This window comes from Eublepharis macularius, chromosome 12, assembly GCF_028583425.1.
Source record: "Eublepharis macularius isolate TG4126 chromosome 12, MPM_Emac_v1.0, whole genome shotgun sequence".
Taxonomy (NCBI): Eukaryota; Metazoa; Chordata; class Lepidosauria; order Squamata; family Eublepharidae; genus Eublepharis; species Eublepharis macularius.
Window position 1 is genome coordinate 59,291,926 of NC_072801.1, and position 20,881 is coordinate 59,312,806.

Sequence of the window (20,881 nt, forward strand, 5' to 3'; positions counted from 1 at the left end):
TGGTGAAGTTACGCAAATCAGAAATCTGGTTGCCAGAATAAATGAAAGGGAGAAGGTGAGTGGGTTACAGGAAACTGAGAAAGTTCTTGTCAATGGGACAGAACAAGGGGAAGACAGTTTAGAAGTAATAGGTTGGAGGGTCCATCTTGACAAAAATGAGGTCCGAGGTCAAAGGTGAGTGATACTGAAAATGAAACAGATGATGTCCAGTTTTACGAGACAGCAGGAAACAATCTGGAGCAAAGCCACAGGGGTTGGAGGTCAGCAGTTGGCTTGGGCCTCTACTCGCAAGCTAATTTCCCATCAAAGCTGGACAAACAGATGGCGAAAGCCTGAAGAGCACACAGTGGGTAGCGGTAGTCCATGGTGAATACATCAGGTGCCACACGGCCAAACTGCAGCAAAATGTACTGGGCTGTAGGTTGAGGAGAAACAGATGAATGAGAGAGAAAGAATGGTGTTTAGATAACAAAACTGCATTCCTTTACCTAGCTCTCCACTAAGGTTTCCTCAGAAACGTGCCCGCCATTTTCTTTTCACATAGACAAGCATTTGCTTGACCTAACCCAGTTAATTCTCTATGTTGCTAGTACACTCTGCACCAAACCCTTGATCCATCAAGGGCAATGGGTTATCCAAAGACCTCTTGTCTACTGCATGGAGTCAAACTAGATAAGACAGAGATCACGGTCGAATCCACACTACAGCTTTCCTCTCACATTTTCCCTACCGTTTTTGCGCATTTCTGAGCGCCGTTCACACCACCTTTTTAACGTTCCGATTTTCTCCCGCATTCCTCTCGGTTTTCCTTTTACAGATTTCTTGCGCAATTTTCACGGGGGACGTGAACGCCTTGAGGCGGATATCTTGCGCCTTTTTTTTTTAAACCACCCCCACTTCCGTATCTCTGGCCGTTCCCAGCATTCCTATTGGCTAAGTCTCCTCCCAAGTGCTCTGCAGTCCATGAATGCCAATTTCCCATCCACTGCTTAATTCCGCTCCAATAATAAATCGGACGCTTCCAAATTCGTAATTAGTTCATGGGTTAATGTGTTTTGATAAAACAATCCTTGTTGCTGGTTTTCACACCCTCAATTATTTTTTAAAATTTTTTTCCCAATTTTTATGTCATATCGAAATTCCACCGTGATGTTCTATCAGAATAAAGATTACAATGACACATATAGCGGCTTCTCACTTTCTCCGCACGAACTCACTCCCTTGACAGTTTATGATGGGTTGAAGACTGACAGGTAATAATTTGCTTGCAGTATTCTTTTTTTTTCTTATAAATTTTTGGAGTGAGAACGACTACTAGAGTTCACGATGTAATGCTATGCCTCAGAAAAGTTTTTCTCGAAATTTCCTCTTTATATAGAGTGAACGAAATGACATGTCCCCACAAAATTTTTATCTTTCCGTGTAACGATAAATTGGTATTTCCAAAAAGAGACAAATGCACGAATGTGAAAGTAGGATGTATTTCTTCGACGCTTCCACCAGAAAGATACTCTGGAAATTGTGCGTCACATCACAAACCACAACCCAGTCGCCAGGAAACGGTTAGAAACACAAGATAGCAACTGATGCTACTGCAAGCAATTCCCCCCCCCCTGTGGTTAGGTCTCCCACCATCAAATGCACTCTTGAATAATGAGGATGTAGCCGCTGTGCGGTATGGCATCTAACCTTTGACAGGTAGAGAGCACGATTTGGCTATCTCACAACAACAATGCACGACAGTTATGTAAGAAGGGGTTTTTCAACATTGCATGGGCACCCCCACTACCACGTCTCTTCTATGAGATGGGCAAGTTAAAGATTTCTCTTCGGCTGCTTTTGTGACCTCACAAGACCGCTGCGTGCGGGGGGAACCCGATATCAATCAATCTATTGTTTTCTACTAATCATATTATCGTTATACCAAATAATCGAGAAAACCAAAGGATGCTAAAAGCAAACTGACCAAAAATGAGCATCGCCGAATCACAGAACTGTTTATTTTTTAGGGAATCAAAATTTGGCCGGTGCACGGTTAAGGTGTGTTGTCTGCCGGAGAGTCCTTGGACCCTAGCTTCCTAACTTCTCATCCTAGGGATGTTTGTGGGAAATGGAGGGACACCACTTTGTTAAAATGGATTTTCTATTCTATTTTTTGTGTGTGGCTTGTGTGATGTTGCCAGAAAGAACTTCAAGGCAGCACGTGTCCCTTCATTTGTCTTCAATAGTAAAGAGTCCGTTTGCACCTTTAAGACTAACCAACTTTATTGTTGTCTAGGCTTCCGAGAACCACAGCTCTCTTCATCAGATGCTGACAAAGGGAGCTGTGGTTCTCGAAAGCAGAAGATGCATCTGACAAAGAGTGCTGTAGTTCTCGAAAGGTTACACTGTGTCTGATAAAGAGGACTGGGGCTCTTGAAAGCTTGTGCCACAATAAAGTTTGTTAAAGGTGCTACCGGGCTCTTTACTACTTTTCCACCACAGACCAAAACGGCACATTCCTCTAGATCTTAGCCTGCAATAACATTGTCAGTCAAATCTGATTGGTTTGTGATCCCTTAAAAGCATGGGGCTGCTTACGCAATTTGGTCTGGAATAAGAGGATAGAGTAATGTTAGGGTTACCAACTCCAGGTTGGGAAATTCCTGGAGGTTTATGGGTGGATCCTGGGAATGGCTGTGTTTGGGGAGGGGGGTGGGATCTCAGTACGGTATATTGCCATACATCCCATCCTCCAAAACTGCTTGCATTATGAAAATAATTGGCCGTCTTTCAGGACAGGAAGATTCATTCTCCTACAAAGTAGTTGAAAGTTTTTGTTGATCAAGTATAGTTCGCAGTCAAACACAGGGCCCAGCTCATGGAAGGAATTTTTGTTTATTCTCCTTATTCAGGACTATTTTGTGTTGCTAAGTAACATGCCCTGACTACTGAATACACTGTACTTGGAGCTGATGCATTCTGCATGATTTTCTTTATATGGAAGCATTGAAATAACGGAAAACTGCACAAAAAAATAATAAAAAAAGGAGCAGGGAGAAACAGATCCGTCCCCCCGAAACGGCTTTTCCAAAGGGAATGTGAACGGCGGATAACACAAGAAAACCGCATTTAAGGCCTGAATGTGAACGGAGAGGAGAAAGTTGCGGATGGGAAACACATGGAAGTTTTCTGTTTAAAAAGCGGGAAAAAGGTGAGTGTGGATTCGGCCCACAGCTTCTCCTAATGTCTTTTTAATGTAAATTTCTGATGTGCTTGGCCCTGATTCATATCAAGACCAGGAGAGGGGAAAGGGATTTAAACTTCTTTCCTCCATGTGCTTTGACCAATTAGAAAGGCCCTCTCTGGGTTTACAAAGGAAAAAAAGGGGCATCTGTCTGTTTTTTGGGCCCCTTTCACAGGTTGCCTGAGTCCCTTGTAAGTAAGTCCTCCTGAAAGCAACAAAACTTAATTCCAAGTAAATAACGCCTTTCCCAGGAAATGACACCCTTGTAACCTGCCCGCCCACTCACGGTCGTCTTCTGAGATGATTTGGAAGTTTTTCACGGAAGCCTGCGTGACCCGTCCGTGAAAGTTGAGGACATACGATTGGGTCTCCTCGTTCCAGGCTGGCATCTTGTTATGGAGCTTGATTAGGTTCTGCATGTTGTGGTTTTGGTACCGAGCCAGTAAGGTCTCATGTTCCTGTAGGCACAAACGTACACATCAAGTGTTTTGTATTGGACAGTTTTGCCCCTAGAAGTGTGCCAACAGCAAGGACCCACTCACATTTTTAGGCCGGATACAAATCCTCTCATTGTCTGAGGTCATGCCAGGGATTATCACTGTCATTTTCCTTGGGCCCCTGAAGCCCAAGACATTTGTTTCCTAGGGGAGAGGGAAGAAATGTGTTAACCTTGGCATCTTGTTCCACAAACATGTTGTTGAATTGTTACTCATACTTGTTCATTGGTTTACATAGTGCTCTGCAAACTGGCTTTCTGTGCCCGGCGTGAGCACGCAGGTGGTGAGCACTTTTTACATCTTTTTAATGCAGTTGCACTAATGTGGTGTGGTGGTTAGAGAGTCAGACTAACACTGGAGAGTTGTAGGTTAAAATCTCCACTCAGAGGAGAAACACATGTTGCAAGTTATCTGGGGACACTCAAGTGCAGGATTTTATGTGTGGTCCTCAATTCACGAGCAGACTGTATCTTGCTCGGCACATATGCATGCTGCTTTCATGGGAGCTCCCTTTGTGTGACTGCATTTGCGAGTGAGTACAAATGCCACCACTGAGTCGGGAGGGCAGAGCTCCAATTCAGCTCAGCTTTTGCAGTCAGAACTCTCAGGGATGGACACTGCAGAGCAAGTACTTTAGGCTCCTTTGATTTGCCAATTTGCATTTCTTTAAGGTGTGAGAAATTGTCAAGATCTGCATTTCAATGAATGGATGTGAGAGCTGGGGAAAACTGGGAATTTGGCAGTTGTAAACAACCTGGGATACTGTTAACAGTTGAGGAGGAACTGATATCGAACATGTGAATGTATTCATGCGGAGTCAATTGAAGTCTGACCGTGAGAGCGAGTGCCTGGGAAGGTGGAGGGGGGACATGTGAAATGAGGTTCACTTGAGCGTCCCTAGGTACTTCGTAATGTTTATTTCCAGCCTCAGTCATAGAGCTCACTGGAAGACTTTGAGTCCGTCACATGAGCTCTCTCTCTCACCCTCTCAGCCTAACTTGCTGCACAGGATTGTTGTGGAGATGAAATGGAGGAGAGAGACCTGGACACCTTTTGAGCTCTCAAAGGAAGGGTGAGATAAAAATGTGACACACAGATAGAAGCCATCATTTCGATTTAAACGTTTTACTGTCTCCCCCCAACTGCCTCCTCCCTCTTCTTTCAGCCACTGAAAGTGAGGGAGAATACCATTTCTTTAAAAAAATCTACAGAAGCAATGTGCCACTTGTATGGGGTAATTCGGTACATCCAAAGGCCAAAGTCTACCTGCACAAATGGCAACTGATTTCTTGGAGGAGGCCAAGAGATACTGGAAGACACACTGCTTTAGAAACTCTCCTGGTCAAAGCAGGAGGTCTTGAGCTAGACAGATCATTTTTCTTGACCCCATATAAAACAGCTTCTATTGTTTTTTAATACCTGTCTATACTTATGGGCCTAATTGTGTGTTAAGTGCCGTCAAATCACAATTGATTTATGGAGACCCCTGCTGGGGCTTTCAAGGCAAGTGAGAAGTATAGATGGTTTGCCATTGCCTTCCTCTGCAGTCTTACTTGGTGGTCTCCCATCCAAGAATTGACCCTGCTTCGTTTCTGAGATCTGATGAGATTGGGCTATACCATGCCATCTTCCCTCCCATGGGCCTAAATACACCATATTTTCCCTGTATCCTTTCAAGTTCTGTGCAATCAAATATGCTTGGGTGGCAAATTAATTCCCAGGCACATGTGGGCTGATTCAGATCCCAAATGCCATACAGAGGGGCAGGGTGCTTAAGCATTCCCCCCTGCATTGCCTTCCCAATTGTTAATATTACAGGAACCCCACAAGTCCCTAATTCTCTCCCATCCAAGGGAAACAAACCAAGGTAGTGGCAATGGAGCCAGTAGCGACTCCGTGGGGTTGTTTGGGGATGGCAAAAATAGCAGTATGGGGACGGGGGTGGGGGAGGGTACAGCCCCTTCACCCTGCTTGGTGCAGTAGCAAACTGAAAAAAGCCAGTGTGCAAACTGAAAAAAGCGAATGCCTGAAAGGCATCGCACTTGTGATACGAAGTCCTCATGTTGTGTCCTGATAGCGCCCTCTTTTGACTGAAGCTCACATAGCAGATGGCAACCAGCTCTTGCCGCAGCTCAGCAGACTCTGGAACAAAAGGTTTCTTCTCTGGGTTGATTCCATTGTCAAACACAGTAAACTTGGTTCCCAGCACGTTTGATCTAGAAGCAGGAAAAAATGTTTCAAAATTTGTATTATTTCCTTTGATTTGATTCTCTAAAAAAGCAATCAATCACTCCAAAAAAGATGATGGTTTAAAAAAAAATTGGAAAAATGCAAACTAAAATCCAGGAACCTAAAAAGAAAAAAAAAGTGCAGAACAAAACTTTTTAAGCTGTCATGACTCCCAACTCAAAGAACCCTGGGAAATGTAGTTCTCTGAAAGAGCTAGTGATGGCTAACAAAGAAATCCAAGCAGTCCCATCAGGGGAGACTAAAATTGCATCTCTTTGTCTTGGGCAGTCTCAATTTGGCCCTGAGGCAGTTTCCTAGACCAATGGCAGGATTCAAATGTAAAAAATATATTTTTAAAAAAAGAACTGTCTTATGCTGTTGAAGAGAGGGCTGGTCTCCTAAACCTTCAGAAACAAAGTTGTGAACATTTTCAAAGCCTAAGAATCATTTCTTGCACTGTATGAAAATTTGTTTTTCAACAGGTAGAGAGCTACAGAGTACTGTCTAACTCTGAAAACTGCTTCCAGCATATTAATGTTTTATTGGTCCAATAAAACATCACCTCATTTGCTTTTTCCACGCACACACACACCCTTGAACCAAGATAGCCCCAGCACCTGAGCTGTAACACTGTCTCTCTACAAGTTACGAAGTACCTAGGGACACTCAAGTGAACATCATTTCACATGTCTTCCCTCCAATTTCCCACACACTCGCTAGCACAGTCACACTTCAATGTGCTCACATTCAATATCGGTTCCTCCTCAACTGCGAAAAGTATCCCAGTTTCCCCCACTTCCCACATCCATTCATTGAAATGCAAATCTTGACAGTTTCTCACACCTTAAAAGAAATGCAAATGGGCAAGTCAAAGGAGCCTACAGTACTTGTTCTCACAGTGAAAACAGAGCTGACTTGGCACTGTGCCCTCCAGAATCACTTGCAGAGACAATTGCACAAACGGAGCTCCCATGAAAGCAGCACGCACGAGCACCGAGCAAGAACAGCCTGCGCGTGAATTGAAGACCACACATAAAATCCTGCTCTTTGTCATGTTCATGCATGCTATTACCAAAGAGACTCCATTTTAATCCTTTCAGTGTTATGAGTGCTTTCTTCACAGGTGCCAAGATGTTCCCAAGCAGCTATCCCACAGAGGAGGATTGTTTTGGCTACCGCTGTTTCAGCCTTGAAGAACTTTCACTTTCTCAGCTTCAAAGGGATTGTTATGAGAACTATGGGGGGAGGTTGGGTCTGCTGGGATCTGTTACTCTGTACCTCATGCTTTGCCTGTCATTGGTAACAATTCACATGTACCATCCTGAATATTGTATTCAGGCTCGTGGACTATAATGAATTCTTTCTTCAGTAAACTTTTGAAAACAACGGGCTTTTGTCTGATTGCAGAAGGTAGTCTGGAGTAAGGACATTATCTAGCCACAGTTCTGACACTCTTGAGCGTCCCCAGGTAATTTGCAAGGCATACTCTCTGGCTTATAGAAGCCCACAGTACAGTACATTTGCTAGTTAAGGTGCCTCATGACTTGTGTTGTCCCCCTCCCCCACCAGCTGCTTGTCAGAGAGATGCAGCCGCCTCAGGTACATAAGGGTGAAAATTAGACACACCTGACTTTTCCGATGAAACTGTCACCGCCTCGTGACAGGTCGATGGGATCCAGAGAAATTAGGTAATTGGAAGTCTTGCTTTTTTTCCTCTTCCGTCCAGACATGAGGAAACGCTGAAGAAGAATGCCCAACTGTCAACAAGAGAGATCCCTGGCAGAATTCCCTTTCTGAGGCTTATCTGCCAATTTTTGCAACTCCCTCTAATCCTAACAGGAATCCCTTCCCAGAGCCATCTTTCCCGTACAGATTAATCACAGAATAATTTGGGGTTCTTTCAGCACAAAACAACAAGCAAGCCAAACAAACCTAGGAGTGGACTGCCAAGCAATGACAAGAGTATGGGAACTGGGACGGATTGCAACACTTGAGTAATTTATTTGCAGTAGATTGAGCCAGTTCAGACATTCTGATGAAGACACTTTCCTGTTCCATGATCTTGTGCCACCATTTTAAATTGGATGAGAAGAATGTCCTCTCAAGAACCCTGCTTTCCTTCTGTATCATGCCCCATAGGTGCGCTGTTATTTTCAGCCCATACTTCTGGTATCTAAGCCAGTCTGGAACCCAGGTGCTGATGGTAATGGAGTGTGTTATGACAAGATGTGAGAAGGGCAGAGGTCAGCTCCCCTTAACCTAACAAATTTTGGTTTTTAAAAAGACCTCCCTGCAAACACGTACATTAGACATGAATAGACAGACATGTATGTAAAAATATGTGAATTTCCGCTGCCCCCCTCCCCCATCACAGCTTACTTGGTTCTCAGTGGTAAAGCACATGTGTTAAATGCAGAAAGTACCAAGTTTCAATCTCTGATACATTTAGTAAAAAAAAACCTCAATTAGCAGGTGCTGGAAAAGACATTTCTCTTTCTGAGACCCTGGAGAGCCAGTGCTAATCAGAGAAGATAATACTGAACTGGATGGATCTATTATCTGATTTCCACTGTGTAATCTACCATGAGTCTCAATGAGAAACATGGACTATAAATAATGCAAGTAAACAAATAAACAAATATAAGGCCACTTTCTATGTTTATTGTATTTCTTTTTCCTGAAGGTTCACCAGAATTCGAGCATAAGCACATTACAAAGACAATAATTGGATGGCAGAGATTAAGAGGGCCACCTCTTAACATGCTCTACTATTTTTAAATATCAGATGACTTGGCCTGAATATCTGAGATAGGGCAGGCTATGAACTCAAATAAGTAAATGGAAAGAATTGATTCCAACTGCAGAAAACAGGTTTTCTGTGAATTAAAAAAAATACCAGAATTATTTCTTGTTGGCTGATACCTTCTTTCCATTTTCCATCTCAAGATGCAGATAGTAGAAGGGGAAGATTCCTTTGTCCATCCCTTTCCGGTCCCGCGTGATGCGGCATTGGATTGTGCTCCCCTGAGGAGAAGGTTTTAGAACAAATGCCTCTATGTCGTCCACCTTGAGTGACAGTGGGAAGCTCGATTCCGCACTTGGAGACTGTTGGGGTAAGAATAAAAGATGGGTTGGCCATTATGGAATGAGCTTTGGAACTTCTCTCAAGAGAGCTTGTTCCCTGATGTGATTGATGCGTCCCTTGCTTGGACGTAAGGGCCTAACTGACTGAATGTACAGGTGACTGAAAAATATGAGAAGTGAAGCAAACAGCATGCTTGAAGCACAGGGGGGCGGGAAACTATGCTAGAGTCACAGGCTGTACATACGTCTTTGCAGAAGCAAAGCAGGAAGAAGCAGAGCTTGCTCCGCAACAACAACAACACACCCCGCCACGAGGACACCTGCATGCAGCCACCAATTCCTGTGTGATATTCGTTCAGCCTCTTACATCAGACAATCCAGTCTCCTCGCGAGTATACATGACACTGCACAGCATGTCCTGATCCTCCTTGAAATCTTCACTCTCAGCGTCATCTTCATCATCCTCACTCACGCTCCTTGTCCCATTGGTGAGAGACCCTGGGAAGAGGCAGGTGGGTGACTAAGGGTGGGCGGACAGTACAAAACAAAACGAAATAACCACTCCCTCTTCTATCCATTGTCTCACACTTCTGGTTCCTCCACAAGATCCTTTGGCAGACCCACCAGTCTGTCAAGCCACAAGTTAAGGCTTCTAGGCCACTTTGTTCTGCTTAATTTTTAATTTTAAAAAATTAATCTATCACATGAGAAATTAAAAAAACATAAACGTATATTAACAACAAATCCATTTTGTCCTCCACGCCAGGCTCCAGGACTTAGAGAGGGGTGGTGGCATGGACACAGGACAGTAAAATATGCTCAGCCTGCCCCGCCAAAAATGAAGACCTAGTAGCCTCATCAAACTACAGATTTCACCATGTTTCTTTCTACGCTTATTTTCTGTGTGCCTTGGTGAGAAACCATGACTGCAGGAGGAGCTTCAATTACAAAACAAAGCATTTCAAAACCCAGGGCCAGTTCACACCACAAGTGGTCCCTCAGTATAGGGGAGGGAACACTGGAGGTCATGTCATTTTCGTCCCAGGGGCCCCCTGGTTTGTGTGACCTGTCCTTTCCTCCCTCCCTCCCTCCCTCTTTCTCTTGCTGTAATCGGGACAGACTGTCTCTAATGTCTTTGCTGCTTTGCTTCGCTGTTTTTGGTAGCATTGCCAGCTCCAAGTTGGGAAATTCCTGGAGATTTTGGGGATGAAGCCTGGAGAGGGCAGGGTTTGGGAAGGGACCTCAATGGGGCATAATGCCACAGAGCCCACCCTCCAAAAAAGCAGCCATTTTCTCCAGGGGAACTGATCTCTGTGGACTGGAGATCCTGCTGTAACTCCAGCTACCACCTGAGGTTAGCAACCCTAGTTCTCAGCCATATTTCCAGAATGCACTGAACCAAGGGCAGCCAGCCAGTGAGTGGATTGGCTGATGATTTTTTTTAACTGGAAGACTAATTTACCTCTGTGTACAAGCATCCTTTCACGGGGCTTCTTCATGGGTGAGGGTGGTACCGTCAGTTCCCGGGATGATTCCTCGCTTTCCGAGTTGCTTTGGAGAGAGTAGGTGTTATACAGTTCGCTAGGAACGTCCTCAGAGTCTGGAGACTCTGGGCCTTCTTTCTGGGGGTTGTCCTTGGAATCTAAACGGAATGACACAGAGGATCAGTCACAACATTTCTGGGTGACTTCCACATGGGAGCAGGGCTGATTCCAGACTAACCGAAAGGCGCTTCATGCCGCCATGTTCCGGATCGCGACGGGGAAAATGCGAAATATCATCGCAACGTCGCGCCAAACTCGCGCGAGAAAACGCGATATTTCGCGTTTCCCCCATCGCGATCCGGAACATGGTGGCATGAAGCGCCTTCCGGTTAGTTGTCTGAAATCGGCCCAGGTTTCCCCATTTCCAGGGCTAATACAGCACAGCTGCAGCGGAGCAGAGCTTCCACGTGGCCGGTCGTGTTCTCCCCTTTCCCTGAACCAGTTGCCCTCCCAGGGCCACTGGGACTTTTTCCAATTTTTTTAAAAATTGAGAGTTTCATATCAATATATTGTTATAAAACTATGTGTAACAAGTTCTATGCATTCTAAGCTTTTTTCTTTTAAAAAAGGAGGTCTCCAGCCCCTTCCATTACAGAGATATGCCTCTCCTCTTATATCTCCAGGAAAGCAGGATCTACAGACTATCTTTCTCAAAACTTTGCCACAAAGCAGGCAAAGAAAAGCTGGGTAAACCCTGGGAGTTGCACAAATGCACCATGAGACTGTGGGGGAAGCAGGAAAAGATGCTTCCCAACAGCACTGAACCCAGGGCAGATAACTGTTGTGGAAATGGCCCTGGCTTCTACATCACTGCTTCATCTGAGTACATCTGTACTACTTTATGAATGTTTACCTAGAGAAAAGGTCATTTTCTCCAGCAATGTAGAAACAGCCTAGTAAGGATCAGATACCAACTGATTTTGGGGGGGCAAAACCTGCAACCTATCAACCTGTGGATTGACCCCGCCCACATGATGCTCTTTGCATGCAACTTGTACGTGAGAAGTACAGAACATACCTTGCTGTCTTTGTGCTTCTCTCCTCACGCTCATTGGCACATGCACACATACCCCCAGGCTTAACTTGTTCAAGCCAGTCCCATTAAGCTTCTCCACCCACTTCCACCTATTCCTGATGCACAGGCCTTGTCCTAAAGCCTATGTGCCTTACACAAATGCAGAAGAGGTTTTTTTGTGAGCCAACAGAGGCTCTGCACATGTGCGCAGGCTCACACATGCTCAGTGGGTTGGATCTTACCAAGCATATGCGTAGATCTCCCTTCTCCTCTACCCAAGCAGCTCTCTGAGACCTCCAGAAAGGTGATGTGAGAGCCCGTGGACAAAATGCCACAGGGGCTGCACTGAGGAAGGGGAATCAAGGGAAACCACCCCACCGGCCAGCACATTTCCCCCCTGATGCAGGGAGAGCAGGATTTACACACAAGCTACGTCTTAGGGCTCCTGATGATGAAGATGGCCTCTAAACACACACACACAATCAATTTCAATATTTGAATCGTATGCATGCATTTGATAATGCAATGGCGCCGCTTAAGTTGGCATAGTTTAGGGTTTCAGCACGTCTTAATCCAGCCCTGGTGGAATCCAGTCCTTGGTGGAACATGGCAGTTTCACCCAATTCCCCATTTTCACTGCAGTGTACCAACTCATGTGGCATTTTATCTATAAAGCACCTGCGACTCCTAGCATCAGATCTAGTCATAGATCTGAGAAAAAGGGAGGCAGCAGCAGACATCCACATCTGTGAACGCTTTCTGCTCATGCTGTGTGAGATAGGTTAAGGTGGCAGTGTGACTGGCCCAAGGTCACAGTGAGCTTCCACGGCAGAGTGGGGGTTCGAATCTGGGCCTCCTAGACCCCAGTCTGACATTCTAACCACCATGTTGGCTCTTGTACAGCCATGCACAGCTCATGCAAACCCCAATGGCTGTTATCCACACCCCGGAATCTCACCCTGCACGTCCATGACGACAGACGGTGGAACTTCCTGAGTTGGGAATAAGGATTCCTTCTCGGATCTGGAGGCCTGGCTATGCCTCTGGGCACTGGATTGCCCTGCAGATGGCAAAGGTGAGCAATTGTCTATGCCATGGCAATGGATGCCTAGCAGCTCTGGATTAAAGTTCAGGGCTGCATAGAATTCTAAATTCTGTCTCTCAAAAAAAATTATGTAACGTGGATAAATTAGACAAACCAACCACTTCTGAATATTTTGCACAATTTTTGCTGTTTCTGCCTGGTCATGAGAAGGATACAGGAACTATGCAAAGCACTGAACTCTCCTTTCGGCCACCGGAAGTCTTGCATCGTCCCCCTCTATGGTTCCTACAATGGCACAAGACTTTGTCCAAACCTTTTAAAACTCATCTTTTCATAATAAGGACTAGAAACTTGTTTTTCCCCCTTCAGAAGAAAAGATTGAATGCTGAAGCACAGAATGCACACGGCTTTGCCAATAAGAAATCGTGCAACCTTTCACTTTCACTCGCTCATTGAGCCTGTTCAGCACAATAAGGGCCAAATAACATGGAAATGACGCAGCTGGGTGGAACTACAGATGAGTAATTTGGAGGAGGGCCCTCAGCACTTTGGACAGACAGGGTTCCCTAGTTGTTGTTTAAGGGTCAAATGACTCTTCTGGAGTTCCAAACCAAAAGCTCAAGCACCACCAATAGTTATGGGGAATGCAGGTTTAAGTGCGAATCCACACTAAGTTGGCAATTTCCACTGTTTTTCCTTTCCTGCTGCAGATCCCCTTTATGTCATGCCTCAAGATCCCCTTTCCTCCAGGAGTAGCATTTCATGGAGATCAATGCCCTACAGGGACAGGTAGGAAAGTCCCATTACACATATGAAAAATTTAGCCTGGATCCAAGCCTAGTTCCCCACTCGTGGCCAAATGAGATGTGAGGGTTTTTAAAAACAGCTATACAGATCCCACAATTTAGACCGGGACCACTGAATTGAGGATGGATGCCTGTATTCTTCCCATCAAGCAAATCGCTTTTGAGTGTAAGTATCAGGAAAATTGTTGCGGGGGGGGGGGGGGTTGGGAACAGAAGTTATGGGGGAAACAGACAGGTTTGGGGTCGGATGCACATGAACATGACAATTGCCACCATTTCCCTTTCCTGTTGCAGATCCCCCTTTATGTTTTCCCACATATCCAGCCCTAATCTGAATCAACCTCTCTTGCCCCAGCTGCTTTTAGGCCTTAAAAAGCCACACAGGATAGCCATTCATGGCTTTCTTGCTGTCTACTTTGACTCTTATTTCGGCATAGTGGAGAACTGGTACTTTGCAGGCCCACTTTAGAGGGGAGGCCATTTCTGGAGCACGGTATCCAACTTCAGTCACCTTGCTGCCTAAAGGAGAAGTTTATCCTCCATCCAACACAAAGAAGAGACACTTGGATGCAGTTGCCTGGCAGTAGCCTAGCTGTGGAGAAACACACAGAGATGCTGGTTGTCTAGCATCTGAGCCCATCCCTGGCCTCACCGTCTCTCTTTTTGGCTTGCCAGCCCTTCTTGGGCTCTAATTCTTTCTTGCTGATAGGCTGGGTTTCTTCCAAGATGGCTTCTTCAAGATCCATCTCATCGGAGAAATCTGTTCAGGCACAACAAAAAAGACAGACCAGTCCTGAAGGAGAGGACACACCAGTGGTGGAAATCAAGACCGGTGCTTAATTTCTCTAGAAAGAAGTGCTGTAGCTCATACCCAGGGCTTTTTTTCAGCAGGAATGTGGTGGAACAGAGTTCCGGAACCTCTTGAAAATGGTCACATGGCTGGTGTCCCCACCCCCTGATCTCCAGACAGAGGGGAGTTTAGATTGCCCTCCGCAGCCGAGCAGCGTGGAGGGCAATCTAAACTCCCCTTTGTCTGGAGATCAGGGGGCGGGGACACCAGCCATGTGACCATTTTCGCCGAGGGCAACCCACTGAGTTCCACCACCTCCACCACCTCTTTTCCCAGAAAAAAGCCCTGCTCATACCACATTTTCCTCTGATCGGAAACCCCTGCTCCTGGTGTGAATTTGAACTGTGATTACTCGTTGATGTGGAGAGTATGTTCTTTCTATGGTCAGAAATGTTCTGCATTAGACTATATTATTAGGACCATACTGCACATTATGTCATTGCCATGAGAACTGGCAGTCAAGTGACAGTGGACCCCCACCCCACCTCAAGAACTTGACTGAGAAATGCTGCAAGAGCCCTATTCTGGTTGGGAACACATCACAGAGGGAGGAGGGGTTCCTGTCCCCCCACACCACTTTCCCAGCCTCAAAGTGTGGGCAGGGATGTTATTTGCCCCACTGGAGGCATATGCTTGCACATACAGCCTCCCAGCAAGGCAAATAATGCCACCCACTCCGGTGCTGTTTCAGGTCAGGAAATGGGCACAAGAGGAGGCAGGAACCCCTCCTCCTTGCAATGTGGAAGGACCATGGTGTTGAATGTCAGGCTAACAAAAACTACAACCGTGTAATAAGAAAATTTACAAACAATGCATAAGGTAAGTAGTCATCATATAATTGCCTAGTAACAATCCTGTCAGTATCCCATAGAAGCATATGTAATCCACTGTTCACACAATCAATACATATGCAATCCAAAATAAATACAATTTATTGGCAAAATTCACATCAAATATAAATTCATATAACCAATCCAATCCACAGTAACAGATAAACAGCGTGCTTCTGGTTATAAACCACGTTTTGATGAAAACTTCTTCAGGTATGGATTGATCAAAGTTGTAATGGTTACCTGCAGGGCTTTTTTTCAGCTGGAACGCGGAGGAACGGAGTTCCAGCACCTCTTGAAAATGGTCACATGGCTGGTGGCCCCGCTCCCTGATCTCCAGACAGAGGGGAGTTTCGATTGCCCTCCACGCCACGGCGCGGAGGGCAATCTAAACTCCCCTCTGTCTGGCGATCAGGGGGCAGGGCCACCGGCCATGTGACCATTTTTGCCAAGGGCGATTTAAACTTTAAAAACCTCCCCCTTGTTCCAGCTGACCCAAAGTGATGTCATTGTGCGGTCCTGGGAGTGTGTGTGCACTTTGCGCATGCGCATGTGGTACCAGGGTCACCACCTCCTGCCAGGAGTTGCCTCCTGTGCTGGCAACCCACTGAGTTCCACCACCTCTTTTCCCAGAAAAAAAAGCCCTGGTTACCTGCATTTCTTCAACTCACAGTTAAGTAGACTGTGCTATGAAAGTGTAAAAGGAACAGTGAGTAAACTGTTTCCCTAGTTAAGTTTAACAATTTTCAATGTTTGCAATTAATTGTTACACTTAACTAGGGAAACAGTTTACTCACTGTTCCTTTTACACTTTCATAGCACAGTCTACTTAACTGTGAGCTGAAGAAATGCAGGTAACCATTCTTGCTGGCATCCTGCTACAAGTCGCCGTGGTGATCATCTGACAGCCTTAACATCTACTATGGCCCTCAGTACTAAACGAGCTAAACTCTGCCGTTGTAAGCAAGCTTCGGGGCAAAGACAACAGGGGAAAGGGATGCTCTTCGACTTAAAATTAAGCCCAAGTTTCCATCAGGATGTCTGAAGTTCACTGGATCAACTGGGAATTTAATGAGGTCAAGAAAAGGATTGGGTGCCAGCAAGCCCTTTGAGAGGAATTTGGGGCCCAAGGAAGGAAACATGCTTATGAAGTCCATTCCCACAACGCCCCGCCCCCAGCTACACTTCTCATCAAGCTGCCTGATACAGCACACAACTGTCAGCCAAGAACTTCTGCTCTGGCCCTTGCATCTTCCGAGTCCTCTCCTGTTCTGCAAATTTGGGTTCCTCTATTGTTCCGTATAAGATGCTAGCTTAGAATACGGGTCCTCAGCTCTTTAAAGAAAACTAAGTCTAGAGGATTAAGAGTTGCAGTCTTCAGCTTTTTCAGATTTGGGTAGGGTTGCCAGCTCCAAGCTGGGAAATTCCTGGAGATCTGGGGGGTGAAACCTGGAGAAACCTGGAGAAAGAGGTGTTTGGAGAGAGAAATGACCTTGGCATGGCATAGGTCCATAGAGTCCATCTGCCAAAGTAGCCATTCTCTCCAGGTGAACTGAGCTCTGTGACCTGGAGACCAGTTGTAATTCCGGGAGATCTCCAGCCACTACCTGGAGGATGGCAACCCTAGATTTGGGACTCATCAAGCTGAAAACAAGAGATAGGAAGTCATGGGATGTCAGAGGCACAACAAGAAGGACAGGAGCCAGAGCTATGACCTAAATGATGCAGTGCACATGGAGCACTGAAGGACTGAGGAAGAGAGAGAAAGCCAGGGAGAACTGGGCGGGGGTGAACCGGATTCTGAACTTGTTGTGCTTAAAAGGGATCCTCTCCCTGTGTGATCCTGCCTCGCTGTCCTATCACCCCTTTCAGCATGTGCATGAAGACAGGCAGGAGGTATGGAACATCTTAACTCTACACGAGGGTCCTTCCCAAAAGGAGCAGGAAAATGGCAGCTCTCTAGAGGGAGGGGCCGTGTTTCAGGGGACAGCCTCTGCTTTACATGCAAAAGGTCCCAGGTTCAGTCCCCGGCATCTCCAGTTGTGATGTGAAAGACCTTTGCTTGAGACCCGGGAGAGCCACTGCCAGAGTAGACAATACTGACCTTGATGGACCGATGGTCTGACTCAGTACAAGGCGGCTTCAAGTGTTCGTGTAACTCTTGATGCAGCAGAGGGGGCTACATGACTCACCTGAAGAGCCTGACCAGTACCCGTACTGGATTGGATCATCATGAAGAAGAATCTGTGGAAGAAGCTGTAGGGTTGGGGGGGGGGGTCACCCGCTTAGGACTTTCTGTTACCTGCGCTTTCTCCTTGGCCATTGTGAATCCGATTCACTTGCCTAGAGCTGCCCCATGGGCGAGTGTCAGCGTGGGCCTCTGGGACAGATTCCACAAGGAAAGGATTGTTTGTACCTTTCGAAGGAGAGATGGAAGGATAGTTAGACAAGCTGTGTGTATAACCCACCCAACGTCTCCTGCGATCCAAGTCCAGCTCACACTTGCCAACTGCAGTGGGGCAGCTACAGTGCAATCTCATGAAGGCAGTGGCATGGAGTAAAAGGGGGCTTTCCATGGCACTGGGGCAATTTTTGCCAATAACAGTGCCACCTTTTTTTACTATCATATTGGTTAAGGGAATTCAGAAATGTTTGTGTGTGTGTGTAGGGAAGAGATGCTTAGTACAGTGAGTTAACAGCCTATGATAATGTTACAACGGGCTTCCTCCTGCAATTTGCATATGCAAATAAGGCCTCACCAGGGCTGGTTCAATGTATTTAATCACCTCAAACAACATACACTCGTCATCTCCTGTACCTAGCAGTGCAGACCCAGAAGGCAACATGAGTCCATGACTCCGATGTCAGAGAGCCAACTGAGCCCCTGCTGTGCAGCAGTGTCCTCTTCTTTGTACCGCCCTAAGCAGCAGGACAATTTGGATGGAGAACTGGCCCTGAGGGTGGAACCACATGAGACACAAGGCGCGTGCTGGATCCTGCAAGGATCCTGCAAGGATTCCTGGGAAATGTAGTCTTAAAAAAACAAAAAACCAGCCACTCAATGTGATTCTCAGCTGGGGAGAATCGCAACTGGAGGGACTCTCTCTCTCTCTCTCTCTCTCTCTCTCTCACACACACACACACACACACACACACACACTCTTTGAGATGGGAGTGGGGGTGGGGAATGACATAACTAGAAGCAGGAAAAAAGCAGAGGTGTTTTGTGAGCTAGAGAGAAACCCAGTTCCTCTCATTCTTTTTCTCCTGGCAGATTCCCCTGCCGCCCCATCTCTGAGCTCTTGAAGGAAAACCGAAACAACTGGATTTTTGAAAGACAGACTCTCTCCAGTAAAGCGGCTGCTCTTTGTAAGAAAATTCACTTAGCTCAGTTTTCCTCCAGGAGCTTGGAGAGGGGGGAGGAGAAGACTACTGCTCCCAGGGAAGCTTAGGCAACCCAACCCGTGCTCTTCACGTGTAATTCATCTCATGTGTTTCCACTGTCATTGGGCATTCTTCGGCTATGTATGTCAGAGCACATATGCCCCACAGCATTGATGGTGTTCATTGCCAAGGTTGCCCATTGCCGACATTGTTCCTTGAAATTCTTCATCTCTCCCAGAAAATTCTTCAGGTGTGCTGAATATGCTAAAACATGCCTGCTTTCTGCAGCATGGGAACGTTTACTTCAAGACGTCTGAAAACTAACAGCATCAAGCTAAGTGGAACTACACCTTTCTAAACCCATTCACTGACTTCCATGGGCTTACAAGGGTGTAGTTCTTAGGATCAGATATAATTCATCAGAAGGTGGCCAAGTGAAATGTGATTTTCCTTGGGACTGACAATTCCCTCAGTTTGGAGGGGGGAAAGTTATTGCTTATGTGCACTACTACTTTTATGTGCATGCAAATTCATACTGACTTACTGCCTAATGCTTAGGCTGATTTAGAAAAAAAAAGAATGCTTCTTCACTGGTTGGAATTCCATGTTCTGCCTCTCATTATTCTTTTGGTCGCTCTAATTAGAAGAGGAGCAATTATCGCAGAATGGACTAGACTGCATGGCATTTGGGCCCTGGAGAGTGGGTTAGCTAGCTTACCGTTACACAGGCTGTGCTCGCTGCAAGACTCCATGAGTGGGACACACTCCTCGGGCTTGTACCCCCCACGGCGCCCCTTCACCTTGGAGTCCAGGTTGGCCTGCACCATAAGCGGCTCCTGGCGCTTGCGACGCTGCTTCTTTTCAATGATGCGGCGCTGAAAGGGATATCGAGAGAAGGTCAGTTGGATATTGGGACGTGGCTGTCACTGAGCCAGGACAAATTCACACAGGTTAGAGTCCAGAACCACAGAATACTTTGCACATGCCCAAGAAGGTCTTGAGCTTGTGTTTCTCAAAGAGGAATCCCTTCCCACCCATCCGGAACTGGTTTTGAAACTGAGGGCACTTTCAGAAACAGATGGCATGTGGGGCCGGGGGCGGGGAATGAAGATGTCCCCCTTTCAAAGGGAGGATGTCAAAGATCTCACTGGGCACTTCTAAAGCTCTTACAATCTTCCACCCGGGATATGTAATGACCTCTCCAATGTCATCTTAAATTTTTCCATGCCATTGCTTTTCATATAGTTCATTTTACCATGCCAGCAAGTCAATGAGAGAGAGACAATTTCTATAGTGGAGAGCGAGCCTTGGAAAATCCTTTTGAGGCGTGCTTGGGACCGTGGGAAATTGAGCTGAGCCAGACAACGCTCATCCCCAAAGGCCCTTCCCCTTTATGCCCAGCAACAGTGCCTGAAGTTGGCAAGGACAGGAAAAAGTCCACAGCCCAGAGGCCTGCTCCCGCCACCATGTTCACCTCATGCTAGGTTCTGAGGACAGGCAGTAGCTGTGTGAATCTCCCTGGCAGGGCTGGGGAACTGCTGGGCAAACCTAGGCGATTACCTAGGGCACTAGATTTTGAGGGAAGCCTCCCCTACAGCGTTAAAGAGATCCTTGGCATTAACTGGCTTTTAGAATCTCCATAACTGTTGACTCTGGTCTCCTATAACTGCCATGATGGAAGATGGAGGGCTTCTGAAAAGCTGCTCTTTCTTTTTTACATTGTTCATTTTAAACACACAGCTAGTAAAACATTCATTCTAGACTTCTCGTTTTACTATTGAATTGGGAGGGGGAACGCCAAAGTTATAGTTTGCTTAGGGTGCCAAAGAGCCTTGGCTTGGCCCTATTCTTGGAGTGGTGGTTGCTAGAGAACTCTCTGAGGCAGGGGAGGGGTGTGATAAAATTCTTCCCCAGCTTGTAACTTCTGCCCATTCTTTGCCTCGCTTGTAACAAAGGCCCACAGATGCCAAAATCCTGAATCTGATGGAAGTTGCGTTACCCTGCCACATTCAGAAAACACTGAGGCGAGTGTCGGATGGCAGAGATGCATCCCTCAGAGCTGCCCTCGCCCCAAAAATACAGCCAGGAAAGCCTTCCCTCCCAAGGTACCTGGAATTCCAATTTCTGCTTCCGAAACGATGTCGCCTCATTGCTGCTGTTTCTAGAATAAAAGGAGGTGTCGACATCAGGCGGTGAGTTGGGGAGAGAACGGAGGCGGCGGTACCAATTCAAGTACATTCTGAGATGCGCCATCAGTCTGTCAGCTCTGGGGCACCTGCACTTGCAGGTATCCCACTCACTGGGATCACTCCTTCCTGGGGATTCTGAATGCCATAGCACCAAAGGGACTTTGTGACCTCACAAAAGCCCC

The 20,881-nt window shown here is 46.3% G+C and overlaps 1 protein-coding gene across 1 annotated transcript; it reads right to left on the reverse strand.

Moving 5' to 3' along the window:
- Positions 1-281: 281 nt before the first annotated feature.
- Positions 282-20,748, reverse strand: TULP2 (TUB like protein 2). Its single transcript, XM_054994085.1, has 13 exons — positions 20,620-20,748; positions 19,229-19,385; positions 17,429-17,542; positions 14,099-14,206; positions 12,554-12,655; positions 10,499-10,678; positions 9,404-9,534; positions 8,875-9,057; positions 7,579-7,691; positions 5,825-5,939; positions 3,769-3,867; positions 3,513-3,684; positions 282-415 (listed from the first exon to the last, which is right to left on the reverse strand). Exons 1-13 carry the CDS (start codon positions 20,746-20,748, stop codon positions 282-284), a joined length of 1,737 nt encoding a protein of 578 aa, XP_054850060.1.
- Positions 20,749-20,881: the final 133 nt, after the last annotated feature.

Coding starts and splice junctions, on each gene's coding strand:
- TULP2 (XM_054994085.1), bottom strand. CDS start 20,748: ATGTACTTGAATTGGTACCGCCGCCTCCGTTCTCTCCCCAACTCACCG. Junction 9,535..10,498: donor AAGGATGCTTGTACACAGAG/GTAAATTAGTCT, acceptor GCCTCTTCCCAG/GGTCTCTCACCAATGGGACA. Junction 5,940..7,578: donor AGTTTCATCGGAAAAGTCAG/GTGTGTCTAATT, acceptor TCCTGCTTCTAG/ATCAAACGTGCTGGGAACCA.